This window comes from Erigeron canadensis, chromosome 7 (genome assembly GCF_010389155.1).
Source record: "Erigeron canadensis isolate Cc75 chromosome 7, C_canadensis_v1, whole genome shotgun sequence".
Taxonomy (NCBI): domain Eukaryota; kingdom Viridiplantae; phylum Streptophyta; class Magnoliopsida; order Asterales; family Asteraceae; genus Erigeron; species Erigeron canadensis.
The window spans coordinates 36661145-36678200 of NC_057767.1; the positions used below are offsets into that span (position 1 = coordinate 36661145).

The 17056-nt window shown below is 34.2% G+C and overlaps 3 protein-coding genes across 3 annotated transcripts; 2 read left to right on the forward strand and 1 right to left on the reverse strand.

The window, feature by feature from the left end:
- Nucleotides 1-593: 593 nt before the first annotated feature.
- On the forward strand, nt 594-3651 carry LOC122608081 (pentatricopeptide repeat-containing protein At1g02370, mitochondrial-like). The gene is made up of 2 exons (XM_043781168.1): nt 594-990; nt 2223-3651. Exons 1-2 carry the CDS (start codon nt 682-684, stop codon nt 3384-3386), a joined length of 1473 nt encoding a protein of 490 aa, XP_043637103.1. The 5' UTR covers nt 594-681; the 3' UTR covers nt 3387-3651.
- A 3867-nt stretch (nt 3652-7518) lies between these two features.
- LOC122606619 (ATP-dependent Clp protease proteolytic subunit 5, chloroplastic) lies at nt 7519-12494 on the forward strand. Its single transcript, XM_043779461.1, has 9 exons — nt 7519-7788; nt 8168-8272; nt 9064-9178; nt 9264-9356; nt 9461-9506; nt 9634-9706; nt 11697-11731; nt 11828-11916; nt 12059-12494. The coding sequence occupies exons 1-9, from the start codon at nt 7682-7684 to the stop codon at nt 12251-12253; spliced, it is 858 nt and encodes a 285-aa protein (XP_043635396.1). The 5' UTR covers nt 7519-7681; the 3' UTR covers nt 12254-12494.
- Nucleotides 12495-13631: 1137 nt separating this feature from the next.
- LOC122606620 (probable WRKY transcription factor 65) lies at nt 13632-15205 on the reverse strand. The gene is made up of 3 exons (XM_043779463.1): nt 14989-15205; nt 14707-14847; nt 13632-14252 (listed from the first exon to the last, which is right to left on the reverse strand). The coding sequence occupies exons 1-3, from the start codon at nt 15033-15035 to the stop codon at nt 13760-13762; spliced, it is 681 nt and encodes a 226-aa protein (XP_043635398.1). The 5' UTR covers nt 15036-15205; the 3' UTR covers nt 13632-13759.
- Between the last annotated feature and the right edge of the window lie 1851 nt (nt 15206-17056).

Here is a 17056-nt window from a genome sequence, read left to right on the forward strand (position 1 = left end):
AACCTATCAAAAACTTGCATGTGACAGCTCATATGAGTTGCCACGTATACGATGTTACATGATTTGAAAAATTTACCAAGTTGTCAAGATACAATATCTAAAATCTAAGTTTGTTCTTACTATAAACATTTGATAATATTTAGTTACATTTTGAGAAACTTAACCCTCTATCTATACTCGTTTATAATAATTATCAACTCCGTATTTTAAAAAAGTGTTAGAAAATGGTTAGATGCAAAAATACTAAATTACCCTTAATAAACACCCTTTATGAAAAAGATTATTAGAGATTACCAAATTTGCGCTTAATAAACTAATTTATACTTTATAACCTTATTTTGCTAATTTACACTATAAGTCCTTACTCTTAAAATATTTCCACTATCACCATTACATCAACTTACACGGTTACATCACTCGACACCAATTGTCGATGTCAACACCACCTTTCACTGACACCACTAAACTGCCGTCGTTGTCGCTGTCACCGCCGCCGCATTACGCGGGTTTATTTGTAATTGTAAGTTATTTTTAATATATTTTACTATGTTTTATCCATTTGGCAAAAGAGCAACGCAAAACTAATAATTTATTCTACACTTTTTGTCGCATTCAATATTTTAGAGGGCGGTTAAACCCTAACGGAAAAACCACACCGGCAAACATCACGAAACTAACAAAATGATGATCAATCGGTACCGGAACCGGATACCCTTTATCAACACGTCGACATTTCTAAGGAACTTTTCTACAGCCGTTGAAGAGTCAAACATTCCGGCTGAGGCCGTACCACCCCCGCCGCCACCGCCTAAAGAATCAGCAAACGAAAAACGGCTATACAGACGGTTATCAGCGATAGGCGCCACTGGGGGCACAGTAACACAAACATTAAATGAGTATACAAGAGAAGGCCATTTTGTCAAGAAAGTTGAGTTAGAGAGATGTGTTAGGGAGCTTCGTCGGTACGGAAAGTATGATCACGCGCTCGAGGTAGTATTATAGCTGGTTGTATATATATATATATGTATAATATTATATCTTAACGGCTAAAAAAGGAAGCTTGGTTACCTGGGGTGACCCAAGTGTTAAAGCCACCCCATTTGGTTGTACAGACCTCTGTTTTGATTCAGGTGTGAAGGAAAAAAAGATAATCTGTTGGTTGACGCTGTACGGGTAGACAGGCATCATTTCTGTTTATCATGAATATTGGTTTATCATCAAATGATGCACACGTTTTCATGATGCATAAAATAACACGGCGTTTGCATGATTGTTCACAAACAGTCTACATTTTATGAAAAGGGAATATAGAATTAAAAAAATGCTTATTTGGGTAAAAGTGGAATATAAATGATAGATTAGATAATGTAACGCTTATCTTGGTTAAAATGGAATATAAATGCTAGATTAGATAATGGAACACTTATTTTGGTCAAAATGGAATACAAATGATCGATTAAATGATGTAGTTCATAGGGAATGTGATTGAAATTTTCTGAATTACTGTCTGTACCAACGAACTGTGTTTTCTTCATTCGCTAGTAAATCTAAGTTTAGGTTTTTGCCGTTGATTAGGATACTGATAAATGCATAATCATTTGTGAGTTGTGACTTTTTCTGTTGGACTACTTTTATGTATAGTTATGATGATGTACATTACATGAAGTCATAATAATACTTCAGTTTGTAATGTCCAGTGGGAAGTGGCTTGCCATTAGTTACAATATGGGATTAGGCGTAAGCGTTCCTTTTCTCACACAAGTGGCGCGGGTTCGATCCTACCCTAGTACATATTGGAATGGACAGGCTGGAACCTTTCATGGGCAAAGCCTGTTAGACCACTACAATGAGCCAAAAAATGGCTTGCAATCCCGGGGTTACCCTTAACCAAGAGAAAACCATTTGAAATAGAAATTGCATTGATTTTGTGTGGATATCTTTCTACAGAACTGCTAAAACAAAACTATTTATGGAAAAACGGACATAATGTTTGTAATCAAGTAGCTGTTTAGGCAAACTGGATTCTGTGTAACAGATCAGACGATTAGTTTAAAAGGAATAAGATTGACATTTGACGGTTTCTAGAATACTGATAGTGCTAACGAACTAATTTTTTCTATTTATTGTTGAATCATATCTGGAGGTTTTTCCACTAAGTATGTGCATTAGTATTTCATCTGAACTGAAGTTATCATGATGATGACAATTTTAATGTACTACAGGTAATGGAATGGATGGATAAAAGGGACATCAACTTTTCAAACACAGATCTTGCGGTGCGTTTGGATCTAATATCGAAAGTCCATGGGGTGGCTGCAGCCGAAGGTTACTTCAATGACCTATCTCCAGTCATGCAGAACAGAAATACTTATGGTTCTCTTTTGAATAGTTACTGTAAGTTGAAATTGGTAGATAAAGCATTGGCTCTTTTCAAAGAAATCGAAGCGAAAAAGTTCACAACCTCTTTGTCTTTCAATAATATGATGACCCTATACATAGGATTAGAACAGCCCGAGAAGGTTCCTCCATTGGTGGAAGAAATGAAGGCACGAAAAATTCCGTTGAGCACATTTACTTATAATATATGGATGCAAAGCTTTTCACTTCTAGGAGATATAGAGGGCGTAGAACGGGTTTATGAAGAAATAACGAGAGACCACAAAGAAACTTGTAACTGGACTACTTACTGTAACCTTGCCGGAGCTTATGTCAAGGCGGGTCTTAGTGAAAAAGCCGACTCTGCATTAAAAATGGTTGAACACGAGATGGGGCAGGGGCGCCCTTCCCGGGAGGCTTACCATTTCCTTATTACTTTTTATTCTACACTGAATAATAAAGAGGAAATTCATCGTCTATGCAATGTATTAAAATCATCTTTCGAGATAACTAGTAATGTAAGTTATCGAATCATGCTTCAAGCTCTTTCTAAGGTGAAAGATCTCGAAGGTATGAAAAAGTGTTTTGAAGAATGGGAATCCAACTGTACCTATTATGATACACGAGTGGCTAATGTTGTTGTAAGTGGTTATTTAAGACATGGCATGGTTGCAGAAGCTGAAGTAATCTTTCATGGAGCTGTCAAGAAATCAAAAGGACCTTTCGTTCAAACTCTGGCTTTATTCATGAAACATTATCTTGCGACTCAGCAAATGGATCTTGCTTTTAAATGTCTGGAGACTGCCGCTACACGAGAGGAGAGTAACTGGTATCCTCACATCGACAATATTGAAGAGTTTATGAAGTATTATGAGCAAGAAAAAGATGTGGAGAGTGCTGAGAAGCTATACAACTGTTTAAAAAGTCTAAAATGTGTCGATGATAAGGTGTATACTCTCTTGTTGCAGATTTATATTGCTGCTGGTGTAACAAACCCTGATATTCGCTAGAGGATAGAAAGAGATCGCATTGTGGTAAACCCCGAGCTTGAAGACATGATTGAAAAAGTTTGCTCTGAGTAGGTATTATGTATTAAGTTCCAAGTTTACTTTAATTTGATGGCAATAAGATTGAAGAGCAAGTAAATTCTTTTATTTTTGGGCAAGAATCCAACTTTTCTAGAAATTCTTCTATTTTTTTTTTCCCGCTAATTAGATCAATCATGTGAACTAGTACTTCCAGATTGTTAGATATATAGCATTGATTTTAGAATCATTAAGATCTGAAGTTTGAATGTTTATCAACCCCCCATAAATAGAACTGCCCTTCTATACATCGTTTTAAGCCGTATCGTTTGAGATGTATTGGGTTATAACATATGTTGTTTATGCTTAATATAATTATTTTTGCTATCTATTAGTTGAAGGTTTTAGCTTTTAGGATAGTCTTTGTTTGACAAAATATTGAGATTAAATGAACATCTAATGTTAGCCAGAAACAAGGGAAGGCCACCCTGATTAAATGATGAACCATACATTTCCTTGAAATTAGTTACACATGCTATTTGTCCATTTGTTTTTGCATATTAGCCCTCCCTTCATTTCTATCTACAATTGAGAGAAGAGTAGAGATGATAAAAGAGAAAATAAATATGGAGCTTAGAGCTCGTATTTTGCTCATAATCTCCATCTCTTCTCTCATTTTGTATCTTTCAGTTGAAGGTCTTAATATCCTGCCATCAATAGCCCAACCGAGTTCTAATCTAGATAAAGGTAATCAGTTAGAAATAGATCAAGGTTCACCCGTTTTAGACGAACCTAAGAAAGCATCCAAGCGCACGCTTGACCCGGTTTCACCTACCCCGTTAAATAAGGCAGAACAGGTTCTTCGCCCAATTGCAGATGAAACTGAAGCGCAAAAATTACCTAATCCAGCTTCATCCCCTGATTCTGACCAAGATAAAGGGTCTAAGCGGCCCTCAATATGGGATGGAATCAGTGGGGTTTTAGATGATGCTGAAAGGACGATTGCACCAGTTACATCCTCAATCGTAAACGAAGCTGAAGCCATTTCCTCATCAATTTTTGGGTCAGGTGTAGATGTATTTAGCCCAGTTCCATCACCATTTTCAGGTCGTGTTCCTAACCCGAACTTGCCCCACTTCTCACCTGACTCAGGCCCGGCTCCATCTTCATTTTCAGGGCCTGTTCCTCGCCCAAACTCTCCTCAACCAGGCTCAGCCCCATCCCCGTCTCCATTTGCAGGGCCTGCTTCTTATGCGATCCCGACTTCTTCGGCACCTGGCTCAGGACTAGGCCCAGGTCCATCTCCGTTTTCTGGGCCTTTCCCATACCCGAACCCACCCTCCTTCTTACCTGGTTTGGTGCCTGGTCCGGGTCCAGCTCCTATTGGGTTCTTTGATCATGATGTTGCTTTGGCTATCGAAGCCCGGATCAAGCAAAGCCAGAGTGATGCTCAAATAGCGATGGATGAGGCTAAGAAGCATCTAAAGGACCCAAACATTGCTTCTTCAGAAACAGGCAAGTGTTTGAGTAAATGCATAGACAAGTACGGTACGAGCCTGGATAAACTAAACCATGCCATAACGGATCTTGGTGTTCGTGATGTAACGTTACTTGCCGACGATTTTGGTGCCGTGGAGATAGATATATCCACATGTCAAGCATGTTTTACGGAGAACATTGGAGAGGATTCCCCGTTAAAGGCATTGGAGGAGGCCACAGCCAAGGCGGCCCGTGAATGCTTAACAGTTATGGATTATGCAGCTTAATGAAATTTTTGTTTCATTTTATTGTCTAGTAGAATACAGTTTGTTGAAAATTATGCAGAGTAGGTGTATGTATTTTTGGCAGGAAAAACTTTAGCAATTACTAATCGCAAGCTACAATATCGACACTCTTAGTTTTACAAACTACTCGTAGTATAAAGGTAAATGGGTGGGAACCATTTGGTTTCATCCAACCATGACAAACTAGTTTAATACCTGATATTAAATAGAAAACCAATGCTTACTACTACGGAACCTGTACTACATATTTATGAGAGCTGGTTATTTAGATGATTTACATACATAAATCATTGAAGTTGGATATTGTCTCTTGAGAGGAAATCTGGATATTTTTGAGAAACCCCTGTATCCAACCAACAAAATTTTTTGCTCACATATAGATTTGAACCCGGGATCAAGTCCTCAAGTATCGATAGAGCATTATCTCATCTTCTGAACTAATGGTTTTCAGTCTTAATGTGTTGACGAAGTTGGGTCAAAAGTCCATAGTATGGACTCCATACTTTGTTAGTCCATGAAGCTCCATATTTGTAGCTGCTGCTCCTTTTTATCTTCATATTTATGCAGTTCACTAGCTTGTTGCAATTTTATTTTCATCTTATTCTTCAATACTACTACTTCACTCACTTTGAAAAGAAAAAAAATAGAACCTTTCCAATGAAAAACGACCCTAGGAGGGGAAACGAGGGATTTTGCCTCTTGTCCTAAACTCATCTTGAACATAAAGATTTATACTATTAATGACAACGCACCAAAAACACAATAGAAAAGCATAACAAAAGCAAACATCCATAAAATTATCCAATTTAAAAGTTAGAATGATACAAGATAAATGCTCTGATGAGCATAAAGTCATTGACAGGTGAAAATGGAAAATAAACCTCGTCCATTTCTTGTGAATGGGTACCTCGAGTGTATGCTGTCATTCCATATCGAGTGTATGTGTGTATAACATTGACACATAAACATAGTAGTAAATCTACTTTCATATAAAATCTAAGACATTCCAATCTCATATCTTTTGATAAAAAATTGAAAAATTGAAATCTTATTTTTTAAAATCATAATTTTACATGATTTTTTTTAACAGCGAGTTAATCAGTAGTTCGCATTCTAGCACAGTGACATTCAATTGGGCAGTATGCAAAGCTCGAATCATACATGCCTGCGATGAAACCCAAAAATCTAAAAAAAAAGAACCAATAATCTACCCCTATAAATGTAGAAAGTGAGATTCGAACCCCAGTAAATATGTAATACTATGCTTAAGAGAAGTGATAGAATTATAAATCAATTATCAATTGTTTATAACTGTTGCCAATGAGGTTCGTGGCTTTGATAAGGTATTTGAGCTTAAAAAAATTTGCTTGGGTTCGAGTTTATATTTCTATATTTGTATTATTGTGGTTTTTTAAAGTTTGGGTTTCATTTCAAATATTTGTTATGTAAAAAAAGAAAATAGTACGAGTAATAAAATTTGTCTATAGAGCATGGTACCCGTGTAATGCAACGACGGTGGTGGAGAATGGGGTCTAGTAGTGTCGGTGATGGTACTATTGGAGGTGGTGTCGGTGTCAAGTGGTATAGGTTGATGTAATTGTGATAGTTCAAGTTATTTAGAAGATAAGGTTTTAAAGTTTTGATTATTAAGATAAAGGTTTAAAGTGTAAATTAATTCATTAAGAACAAATTTGGTATTTTATAAAAACTCTTTTTATAGTGGGTGCTTATTAAGTGTAATTTAGTAATTCTATATGTAATTATTGTGTACCTATTTTTAAAAGAGAAAATCGCGTCATTAGCCACATTTCATTGCGATTATACCAAATTAACCAAGTTTTTTTGGATTTTCACAAAATAGCCAACAAAATCGCAATGAGATCTTCAAAACCGCAATGAGAACATCAAAATCGCAATAAGATGAACGGAATCGCAATGAGATTATGAAGAATCGCAACGAGATCTTGAGAATCGCAATGCGATTAATCTGCAGTATCTCTATGAGATCCTGCGGATCTCTACGAGATTACCAGAATCGCATAGTGATCATCAGAATCGCGTTGTGATTCTTAGAATCTCGTTGCGATTCTGCATAATCTCATTACGATTTTGAAGATCTCATTGCGATTTTGTCAGTTTATTGCAATTTTGTTGGTTATTTTGTGAAAATCCAAAAAAACTTGACTAATTTGGTATAATCGTAATGAAATTTGGCTAATAATGTGATTTTCTCTTTTTAAAATGGAGGTGTGATAATTTTTATAAAAAAAATATATAAGTATAGATGATATCATAAATCTATGACCACAAAATCCAAGGCCCAAACCAAAAAACTCAACATCAATTTGGGTTTAACATTCCTAACACGCAAAACCCAAATAAAAATCTTTAATTTCCATTTCCTATTATCTTCTTCACTCACCCACCTTAGTACCTTACTCCGTTGCAATCGCCGGCGTTATCCGTTATTCCGCCACCGTAAACCACCGCAACACAATGGCCCAATCTTGTGTTCCTTCACTCAGATTTAATCCTCTTGTTTTTTCTCCCACTAAAAACCCTAATTCCATTTCTGAACACACTTTCGTCCCTCTTCGTTCCAGGTAATATTTTATTAAATTAAGTTCATTTTTTTATTCTAATAATGTTTTTATATGTGGGTTTGTTGTTATATTGGAATTTATTGATTAAAGTTTGAAACTTTGTAAGTTTTATAAGAATTAATTTGATTAAAAGATTTCATTTTTGTTTAAAAATGATTAAAAAATCAATATTTTAAAATTGTTTTTTGAGCTAGTTTTATGCTTTTATTTGTGGGTTTAGTGCTATTTTTGAATTTATTGAATAAAGTTTGAAACTTTATAAATTCTATAAAAATTAATGTTGTGGGTAAATATGTAAAAGATTTTGTTGTTTTCTTGAAATGATAATAGGAATTTCGTTCTTTATATGATAGAGTGTAAATTTGATTGAAATTTGCAGGAAAGTGAGAATTAATGAGAAAAGGAGTTGTTCAGTGAAAGCTGTTTATTCCAGTGATTATTCGACACTCGACAAGAATTCGAGGCAAGGAGTATGGTCTATTAGGTGAGAGTTTCCATATATATGTATTTATATATTTATATGTATATCCATATGCGTATGTATATCTACATTTGTAATGTGTGTATCCATACATGTATAGGTGATGGTTCAAATGAGAATCATGTTAGTTACTTAGTTGAAATGTGCATAAGTTAGGTTACATGTGAAAGTTTGGACATGTTTGGCAGAATTAGCTTGTAGCGAGAGCTGGGGCTATTATTTAGAGCTTGAAGCTAGAACTTTTAATTGTATAAAGGTGTATGACAAAGTAGATGGAGTTGGAGCATGAGAATTGTAAAATGAAATAAGTACATACCCCTAAAAACTTGATTACACAGTAAAATACTTGGAGGGTATTTATGTTGCTTGGCATTTTATAAACTTGAGCTAGTTTTAAAAATTATTTAATGTAACTTATTTCAATAAGCTCAAGAAAATTATGTTAACGAAACAAAATTTTTAGCTTTTGTTAAGCTCTCATAAGCTTGCTTACTAACCATACTCTACACAGTTATTGATATGAAAACGAAAAGAAAATATTGGTCTAGACTGTTCAAGTATGAGCAAATTAAATAACATGTTTTAATAGTTTTCAGCTTTTTTTGTCGAGCTTATCCGGGTCTCCACTATTTTCACACCCAATTGACTTATTTGCGTATGAATTAGCACATACTTTTGTGGTTCTTAAGCATTTCTTTGGCTCTCATTCGAATCTTCACTTTGTTTATACACACATACACTATCCTGTTTGGCATGCAGGCCTTTTAACTGTAGATTATTTCTTTTATGAATAGGGAGGATGTGCAAGTTCCATCATCTCCTTACTTCCCGACTTATGCACAAGGTCAAGGGCCGCCTCCAATGATGCAAGAACGGTTTCAGAGTGTTATCAGTCAGCTTTTTCAATATGTAAGCTCCTATGTCATATCGGCATCTCTGGGCTTATGCATCAGTTTTTGTTGTTTTTTTCACAAGTGTTTTGGCGTGTTTGTAGAGAATTATACGATGTGGCGGTGCTGTTGATGATGATATGGCAAACATTATAGTTGCTCAGCTCTTATATCTTGATGCTGTTGATCCTAACAAGGTTTTTATCAAATTCATGTCTATTAAGATTATTGGAATTTTTTTTATTATAGATATAGAATTGTTTCGTATGAAGTGACAAAATGTGTACCAAATATCTGACAGGATATTGTGATGTATGTGAACTCTCCTGGTGGTTCCGTCACTGCTGGTATGATGTTCTTTTTTCTTATATTGTTCATCTCTATCTTTTTTTTCTTTTATTTTTCATCTCTATTTATGTTATCATGACTCATTCTTGAAAAGTAGTTTTCATGTTTGTGTGATTTATTCATTAGGTATGGCCATATTTGACACCATGAAGCATATCCGACCCGATGTTTCCACTGTCTGTGTTGGACTTGCCGCTAGGTAATAGAATCATTGCTGCACTTTTTATGCCATGCTGACTTGTACTTAATTATATTCACTGCAACTGCATTTGGTTATTGATAGTTTATGTGTTGAAAATATGACCTAATATCTTCTTCAATGTTCTATACATCGTCAATGACTATCTAAGCACTTTGCTCGTTTATAAGGATGGGAATTGCTTAAAATGTTCATGTGATCTTCTGCCATTAGAAGAGTGAATGGCAAGGCAATTGTTATATACTTGTGTTTCTAGGTTTTTGTTTATGTATGTTTATGTGTATGAAGTAATGGCAAGTTTAAGCGTGGAAGTAACAGGGGCATAATATTTTGAGAGGGGTTTGTAGTGAATAAATACAGATGTTACTATAACACACATGTTTTAGTTATATTCTTCTCCGTTATTACCTGATTCTGTCAAATTATTTAGTAGGAAAAGGTCGATGAAGCCGACATGTACTGAAATAAAGTGATAAGTGCTACGTTGTATGTATGCCCTGTCCTAAGGATATCACAATATATGTAGCATATGTATAATGGTTAGTGATGACTGATTATAGGTGTAATCGAGTTAAGTCTAGTCGATACACTGCTAAGCTCAAGCTCGTAGTGGTAAGGTGTCCTGATAGCCTCAGAAGACACACAGGTCGAACCTCACTAGGTCTTAGTATGGCCAGGAAAAAGGTGTAGCAAAAGGGCACGGAAATAAGCGTACATCAGAGTCAAAGGCTCGAGTCCGCTTGATTTTAGGCTTGAACAGGGATCCTTCGGAGTTTGCAGTTTGCCTGTCTATCTCAAGGCCTTGTAACTACTAATGCTTATGTGACTTAGGTAGACAATGACATGATTGTTGCTACTTCAGCGGGTTATTCTTGCTCTGTGCATAGCCTCCAACTTCAGCCAATGTGTTTTTGAGATATTCCTATTGGCCATGTTGGAACCTCTTTGCATGGTGTATTTGCCCACCACAAGGTAGAAACCCTTCGCACAGACAAAGCTCCAGATGACCATTGGTTACCAAGTTTTCAGGAAAGGGAAGGGCTGATTCTCCCTTCTCTGTAGTTATTGATTATTAGAGCTGATATCTTGCCTATATGGTCATTTCGGTGTTCAAATCATGTATAAGATTATTAGTTTTAGCTTTTTTTTTTAGGATATCAGGGTTTGTAGTGAGAGGTTTATCTATGGAAAGGACAAGGTAAGGGGTTGCCAAAGGGGAAGGGTGAAGGTCGCGGAAGGACGAGAGGGGTGATTCAGTAATGCTATGTTCTTGAGTTGCTTATTAAAAGAAAAGAAAAGAAGTGATAAGATGAGATTAGAAGATATTGAATCCTTTCAAATCATCCCAAAAGAAAATTTAGGAAACAAAATCAACTAGATTATCACTCCACTTCCTATCATTTCATTTCTCTTCCATCCTTAAAAAAAACTCAAGAACACAAATTGTTTTAAAATCATTTGGATTCCTTTCTTTTCATCTCTTAAAAAAACTCAAGAACATAGCATAAAGGTTATACTAGTTTAACCTGAAATCCTAAATAAGAAATTCATCTCTTTTCCAATTTCCAAATTAGCAACTTGGTTCATTTCTGTACAAATCAGCACTGCTGTTAATTGCCATACCTCTGGGTTCCTTTAATAATTAATATGTATAAATTATGCCCTTAAACATCAGTTCTTAAAGTGCAACTTATAATGAAAATTGACAGAAAGTATGCCTTTTTGTTGTAGTTTGCTGTTTGTAGTAGCCTAATTATCAGTTTCTGAAATGTGTCTATGTAAAGCTACGTGGAGTTAAACTAGACACTCGACTGTTCTGGATCTCCTTTGTTTGTTGTTTCAGCTCACTCGTAGTAGTGCTTTTATGCTTATAGCTTTGTTGTAGTGCCTTTATGCTTATAAATGATGGGGGGTTGGCATTTTATACTTCTTTGTTATTGTTCTATCGCCTGGGTGCTGATGAATATATCTTTACTATTTATTCTGGCAGTATGGGTGCCTTTCTCCTTGGTGCGGGCACTAAAGGTGATATACTGACTCTGCTGTATTTACCATGTCTTTGAGTCTTTCATTTCTTTTGAGGTTGGGTGCTAAATTATCATTTTTAAACCCCTTAAATAGGAAAAAGGTTTAGTCTTCCGAATTCTAGGATAATGATTCATCAACCTCTTGGTGGAGCCCAAGGTGGTCAAACTGATTTAGATATTCAGGTATGTCCTCTTTTCACTGATTTTGAGTTTAAGTGATTGGAATATCCACTTTCAAGCAAGAGCGTGTACTTTGAGAGAACTTATAATAATATAATATGGTGTTGAGGTATTCAATGAACTTGTTTCGTGCTTCTTATTGCAGGCTAATGAAATGTTGCATCATAAGGCAAATTTGAATGGATATTTGGCATACCACACCGGACAAAGCCTTGACCGAATCAACCAAGACACAGACCGTGATTATTTCATGAGTGCTAAAGAAGCCAAGGAATATGGACTTATAGATGGCGTTATCACGAATCCCCTCAAAGCCCTCCAACCACTACAAGCTGCCTAGTAAGCATCAGTAATCAATTTTAGCTGTGTAAACCAACATTATAATTTGCTCCACTGAAGCGTACCATCATGGATGTTGTGCCAAGTTGAATAGTATGCCGACTTATGCGCCTCTCATGATGAGTCTTCTGGATCCCTTTCTTGCTATTTTGTACCAATTAGAACTCTCTTTACACATAAAAACGGTAATGTAATATTTTTCTCTGAGTACATCTTATTCTAATTGTAGTCTTGTTCTTTCATTTGGATTACATATTCACACCCTTAGCCCTTACCAAACCCCTGGCCCTACTCCGGCCTTCTTTAGGAGGTGTTTAACATTGCCTTCTGGAAGTGATAATGTCCTGTAAGAAAGTTGTTACGGAAGATGGTGTTTGGATGTGTATTGTTGAGATTAAATTAGTAATTAAAGGTATAGTGTGTGGAAATATTGATTATTTAAGAATGTTGTCTTAAGGTTATGATTGTTTAAATACAAAGCTATTAACTTATTGATTAAGAGCTAACCACTCCAATTAACAGCTAAGATTGCGAATTTAACTTGTGGGATACTGGATATTAATAAATTTCGCCATTATTTTAGATTGGAATTTAAAACTTGGTTAGTCAACTTTTTTTTGGCTTGAGATCAACAAATGGATCTAAAGTTCAGTTGCAGCATGCACTTGAAAATGTAGGAAGAATGAGAAATGATTTGTGTATTACTAGCACTAAATCATGAGAAAGAAGACATAAATACATGTCATCAAATTATCTATTTTTCAAAAGGATGACCATAAATAAGAGGACTAAAAAAATGTAAGTACATCTTTAAATTCTTACAAGAGTGATTTATACACAACAAATTAGAGTATGTGATTACGATATGTATCATGCTACTCTAATTCTGCTGGCTATATCAATTATGGTGATGAACTGATGATACAATAGATATACCGTCGATCTATATTTTATATTTGTATGTATATTTGGTGTGTGTGAAACATGGTTATATGTTGGTGCTATGACGAAAATAGATTGTGTAGATATCTTCATCGTATGTACACTTCTAGCCAGTCCATGAATAACATGTGAGAATCTTTGTAGGTTTTAGATTTGGCATTTAGTAAAATGGGGGAATCTAAAATTTCTAGTGCCAATAAATCAACAAAACCAAAATGTTTGTCCCCCACTTTGTTGCAAAATAGATTCTACACAACATCCAAAAAACCAACTTTTGTAGTGCAACAAAAAGGAGGAGATACTTCCAAATGTTACACATGTATTCCCACTTATGCTCATAGCCTCATAGCACATGTGCACTAACTTAACCTCATGATCCATGTGTAATCTTTAAATTATGAAAAACAATACACATTTGGGAAGCAACAATAATCCACTTAAATAAAACATTATAATCTCCACTCAATACCTTTATTAGTTTTAGAGGGATTAATTATTAACCACTAGCTAATTTAAAATTTATCAACAAACTAAATATGATTTACATATTTTACTTCTTTTTTATTTAAGAAGGTTGAACAAGAACTCTTTCCTCAAAAAAATTACTTCTCATAAAACTCTTGAATGATGAAGAAGACATGGGTAACTCTTCAAGTTCATCATAAAAGTCATTTTCTTCCGTTTTTGATGCCGAAAAGTTCATGAGATCAGGATATGAGAGCGGCTCTTGATCAAAGAATGTATTTTCAGGGTCTAACGTCAAATGAAATTCATTTTCTGGGGTTTGGATGTAAAGAAAGTTATCACTTTCATCGGTTTTATTTTCGTCGTTTGGAGAGGTAACAACGGGGTCTTTTTCTCCAACGTTTTTTTGGTCTAGTTCATCGGTTGTAATTGTATCGGATTTCGGATCATTTTTGGGTTGTTTGGAGGAATTAGGGTCTGGATGATTATGAGTTGAAGTGTATGTTATAATGAGCATGGATGAATCTGTCCTACATATTTCCACTTGTTTCTTGGCTGAACAACTTTTTGATGTGCTACATTTGTAGTACCCTCTGCAAAATAAATGGAAAAACATAAAACAACTTTGTGAGCCAATAATTGATTTTTTTTTTTTACGAGTTGGCAAAAGGACCTACACTTTTTTAACCACTAAAATGAAAACATGATTTATGGGAGGTACAATGAACCCAAATATTATTTACTTTTTCACTAGTAAACACAAGTCTATGATTGGATTGATTTGAGCCCAAGTACTAAGGTAAATAAACCCAGAACAGAAAAGAAATAGAAGTGAAAAACAGGAAACTATCATAACTTTGTAAAACTTTTATATAATGATTGACATACTAACTAAAAGTAGTTCCCAAAATAGAAGTTTATATATAGATCTTAATTAAGTATGTCAAAATATACCAAAAAAATTAAAAATTGATTGTCTTCATAAGTGATAATTACAAGAAAAAAATAAGTGAATGAAATAAACTTTAAAACCAATAATTAGTTAACCTTGGATAAGGAGATCCCTTTATGGGTTTTTGACCATATTTCCTCCATGACCAACAATCACAAGAAGGGTTTAAATCACTCTTCTTTTTGCCTTCATGTTCTTCAAGTTTCACTGTTACCACAATCTTTTCAGCCACCTTCCTATCTTGCAAAAAGAACCATAAAAAACGATCAACACTCTTGTGTACTTCATTCAAAAGTCATATGAGCTATATAACTAAAATGAAAAAGAATCAAGAAAACTTGATAATAATGAACAGGAGAAGTGTTGTAATGCCTTGCCTTTTCTTGGAAGCTTGAACTTCATAATCAATGGAATAATCTTCCATTTTTTTGATATTGTTTCTATGAAGAGACAAATGAGAGAGTATTGTTGTTGATTTGGTAAAAATGGCAAGGAAGTATTAAAAAAAAGGACAATTGATTAAGAAGGAGAGAAAAAGAAATAAAGCAATAGATGACAAGATCCACAACATGCACTTCACCACTTTCACTAAGCATGCATTTTACTTTAATACCCTTGTTCCCCATGGATAGAGTTTTTTATCCAAAGTTTATCATCAACTATTATGCAAGTGGCCATTTTTTATACTCCTTTTATCAAGTAGTAGTTGGGCGAGTTTAAATCCTCTAACTAACACATTGCAGGCTTCAATAATTTAAACGTAATGATTATTGAGTAATACTTCGTAATATATAAATGATGAGAATATGTGATTATCTTGTATTTAAATTTAAATATATAATTTTTATATTTTAATCTATACAAAATATGAGAGTTTAATGTTTACTCATAATACAATAATTATTAAATAATTACTATATTTATTAAATAATTACTATGTGTAGAGGTGTATGTTTAAATTTAAGTACATAATAACCACATATATATATTTTTTTATATTTATGTGATTAATTTAATAAGCTTAAATATATGTCTCTCAAATTGATATTAACATTTTAATCTTAATTTTTAATTCATCATCTGTTACTATTAGATATTTAACCATGTATTTAAACCTAACAAATAAGTCATTATAAAAATTAGAGGGCGATTTAAAACAACAAGAACAACCAAAAGAAGTAAGACTACGGGCAAGGCCACCTGGTCTCGACAGGAGGGGCAAATAATTATATCAATATATAAAAAGGGTAATGATTAATTATCCTAATTTATAAACCTAAAAACTTTCCTTATGTATATGATGCTCACATGTGAAAAATCAAGAAAGGAGATTATGAAAGAGATTTAGTGGGATACCCTTTGTCATATTGATGTAGTTTTAGATGAATTTTTAGGCTAATAATTAAGATGATCAAACATTTTCCATATAAAAATTATAGTCATATGTTACAAGTTAAAAAAAAAAAATAAGAGACTCGAATTGACTAAACTACCCTTAATTTATGAAATATTCCATTTTTTTAATATTAAATTAAACAATCATTTTCTTTAAATTAAATTACTTGACTATCTGAAGCCTTCATCACACTGCATCATTGCTCGGGTAAGATGTTAGTTTTTTTTTTCCTTGTTTTTTTGTAACTAAATAGTTTTTTTTATCTAGACACTTTCTTCTAGATAAAGATGTCACTAATATTCATTATTTTTAAACATATCCTAATACTAATACTATTCTTGTATGATATTAGTATTATACTATTATTATCTTAATGAGGCACTTGAAAGCCAACTGGAAAAAATAAGACATGTTTTAATATTTTAGTTAGATTAGGAATAACCATATTACGGTACCTATTACTTTATAGTTACCTAATTGAAACGACATGACTCAATTAAAGAAAAACTAAGTTTTTTTTTACGCCCAGGTGTGCCACATGTTATATGCATGTGCCACATTTTTGAGTTAAAATCTGAACAGAGGCAAATATGTGCCACATGCTGTATTTCATGTGCCACATATTCAAGTTTTCCATGTGCCACATCCAAATTGTATGTGTCACACAAATGACCAAAATCCGAACAGAACCAAAACTGTGCCACATATTTTCGCTGAACAACAAGATGACCCTTTATAACACTTGACTCAACTTGCAATCTTTAAGACTCATTTCCAAGCTTTCAAACAGTGATTATGGACACAATTTGAACTTAAAAGGTAAAGTAATATCTTTACAAACTTCATTCAACAGAATGTACAAAGATAACAACTCATGGGTACTTTACCCAATTTGCCACATTATCCAAAACACCATTTTGACTTCAATTTATTAAGACTAGTTACAAACACCACAATTTACAATTTACATATCCATAAGATTCAAAATGCTAAGATTGTACCAAGAGCCATATGAGGTGGGATGCACTAAGTCTCTAACCAAAGAATAC

Coding starts and splice junctions, on each gene's coding strand:
- LOC122606619 (XM_043779461.1), top strand. CDS start 7,682: ATGGCCCAATCTTGTGTTCCTTCACTCAGATTTAATCCTCTTGTTTTT. Junction 9,179..9,263: donor TCAGTCAGCTTTTTCAATAT/GTAAGCTCCTAT, acceptor GCGTGTTTGTAG/AGAATTATACGATGTGGCGG. Junction 11,917..12,058: donor AAACTGATTTAGATATTCAG/GTATGTCCTCTT, acceptor TTCTTATTGCAG/GCTAATGAAATGTTGCATCA.
- LOC122606620 (XM_043779463.1), bottom strand. CDS start 15,035: ATGGAAGATTATTCCATTGATTATGAAGTTCAAGCTTCCAAGAAAAG. Junction 14,848..14,988: donor GTTCAAGCTTCCAAGAAAAG/GCAAGGCATTAC, acceptor TTTGCAAGATAG/GAAGGTGGCTGAAAAGATTG. Junction 14,253..14,706: donor AAGGGATCTCCTTATCCAAG/GTTAACTAATTA, acceptor TTTATTTTGCAG/AGGGTACTACAAATGTAGCA.
- LOC122608081 (XM_043781168.1), top strand. CDS start 682: ATGATGATCAATCGGTACCGGAACCGGATACCCTTTATCAACACGTCG. Junction 991..2,222: donor AGTATGATCACGCGCTCGAG/GTAGTATTATAG, acceptor AATGTACTACAG/GTAATGGAATGGATGGATAA.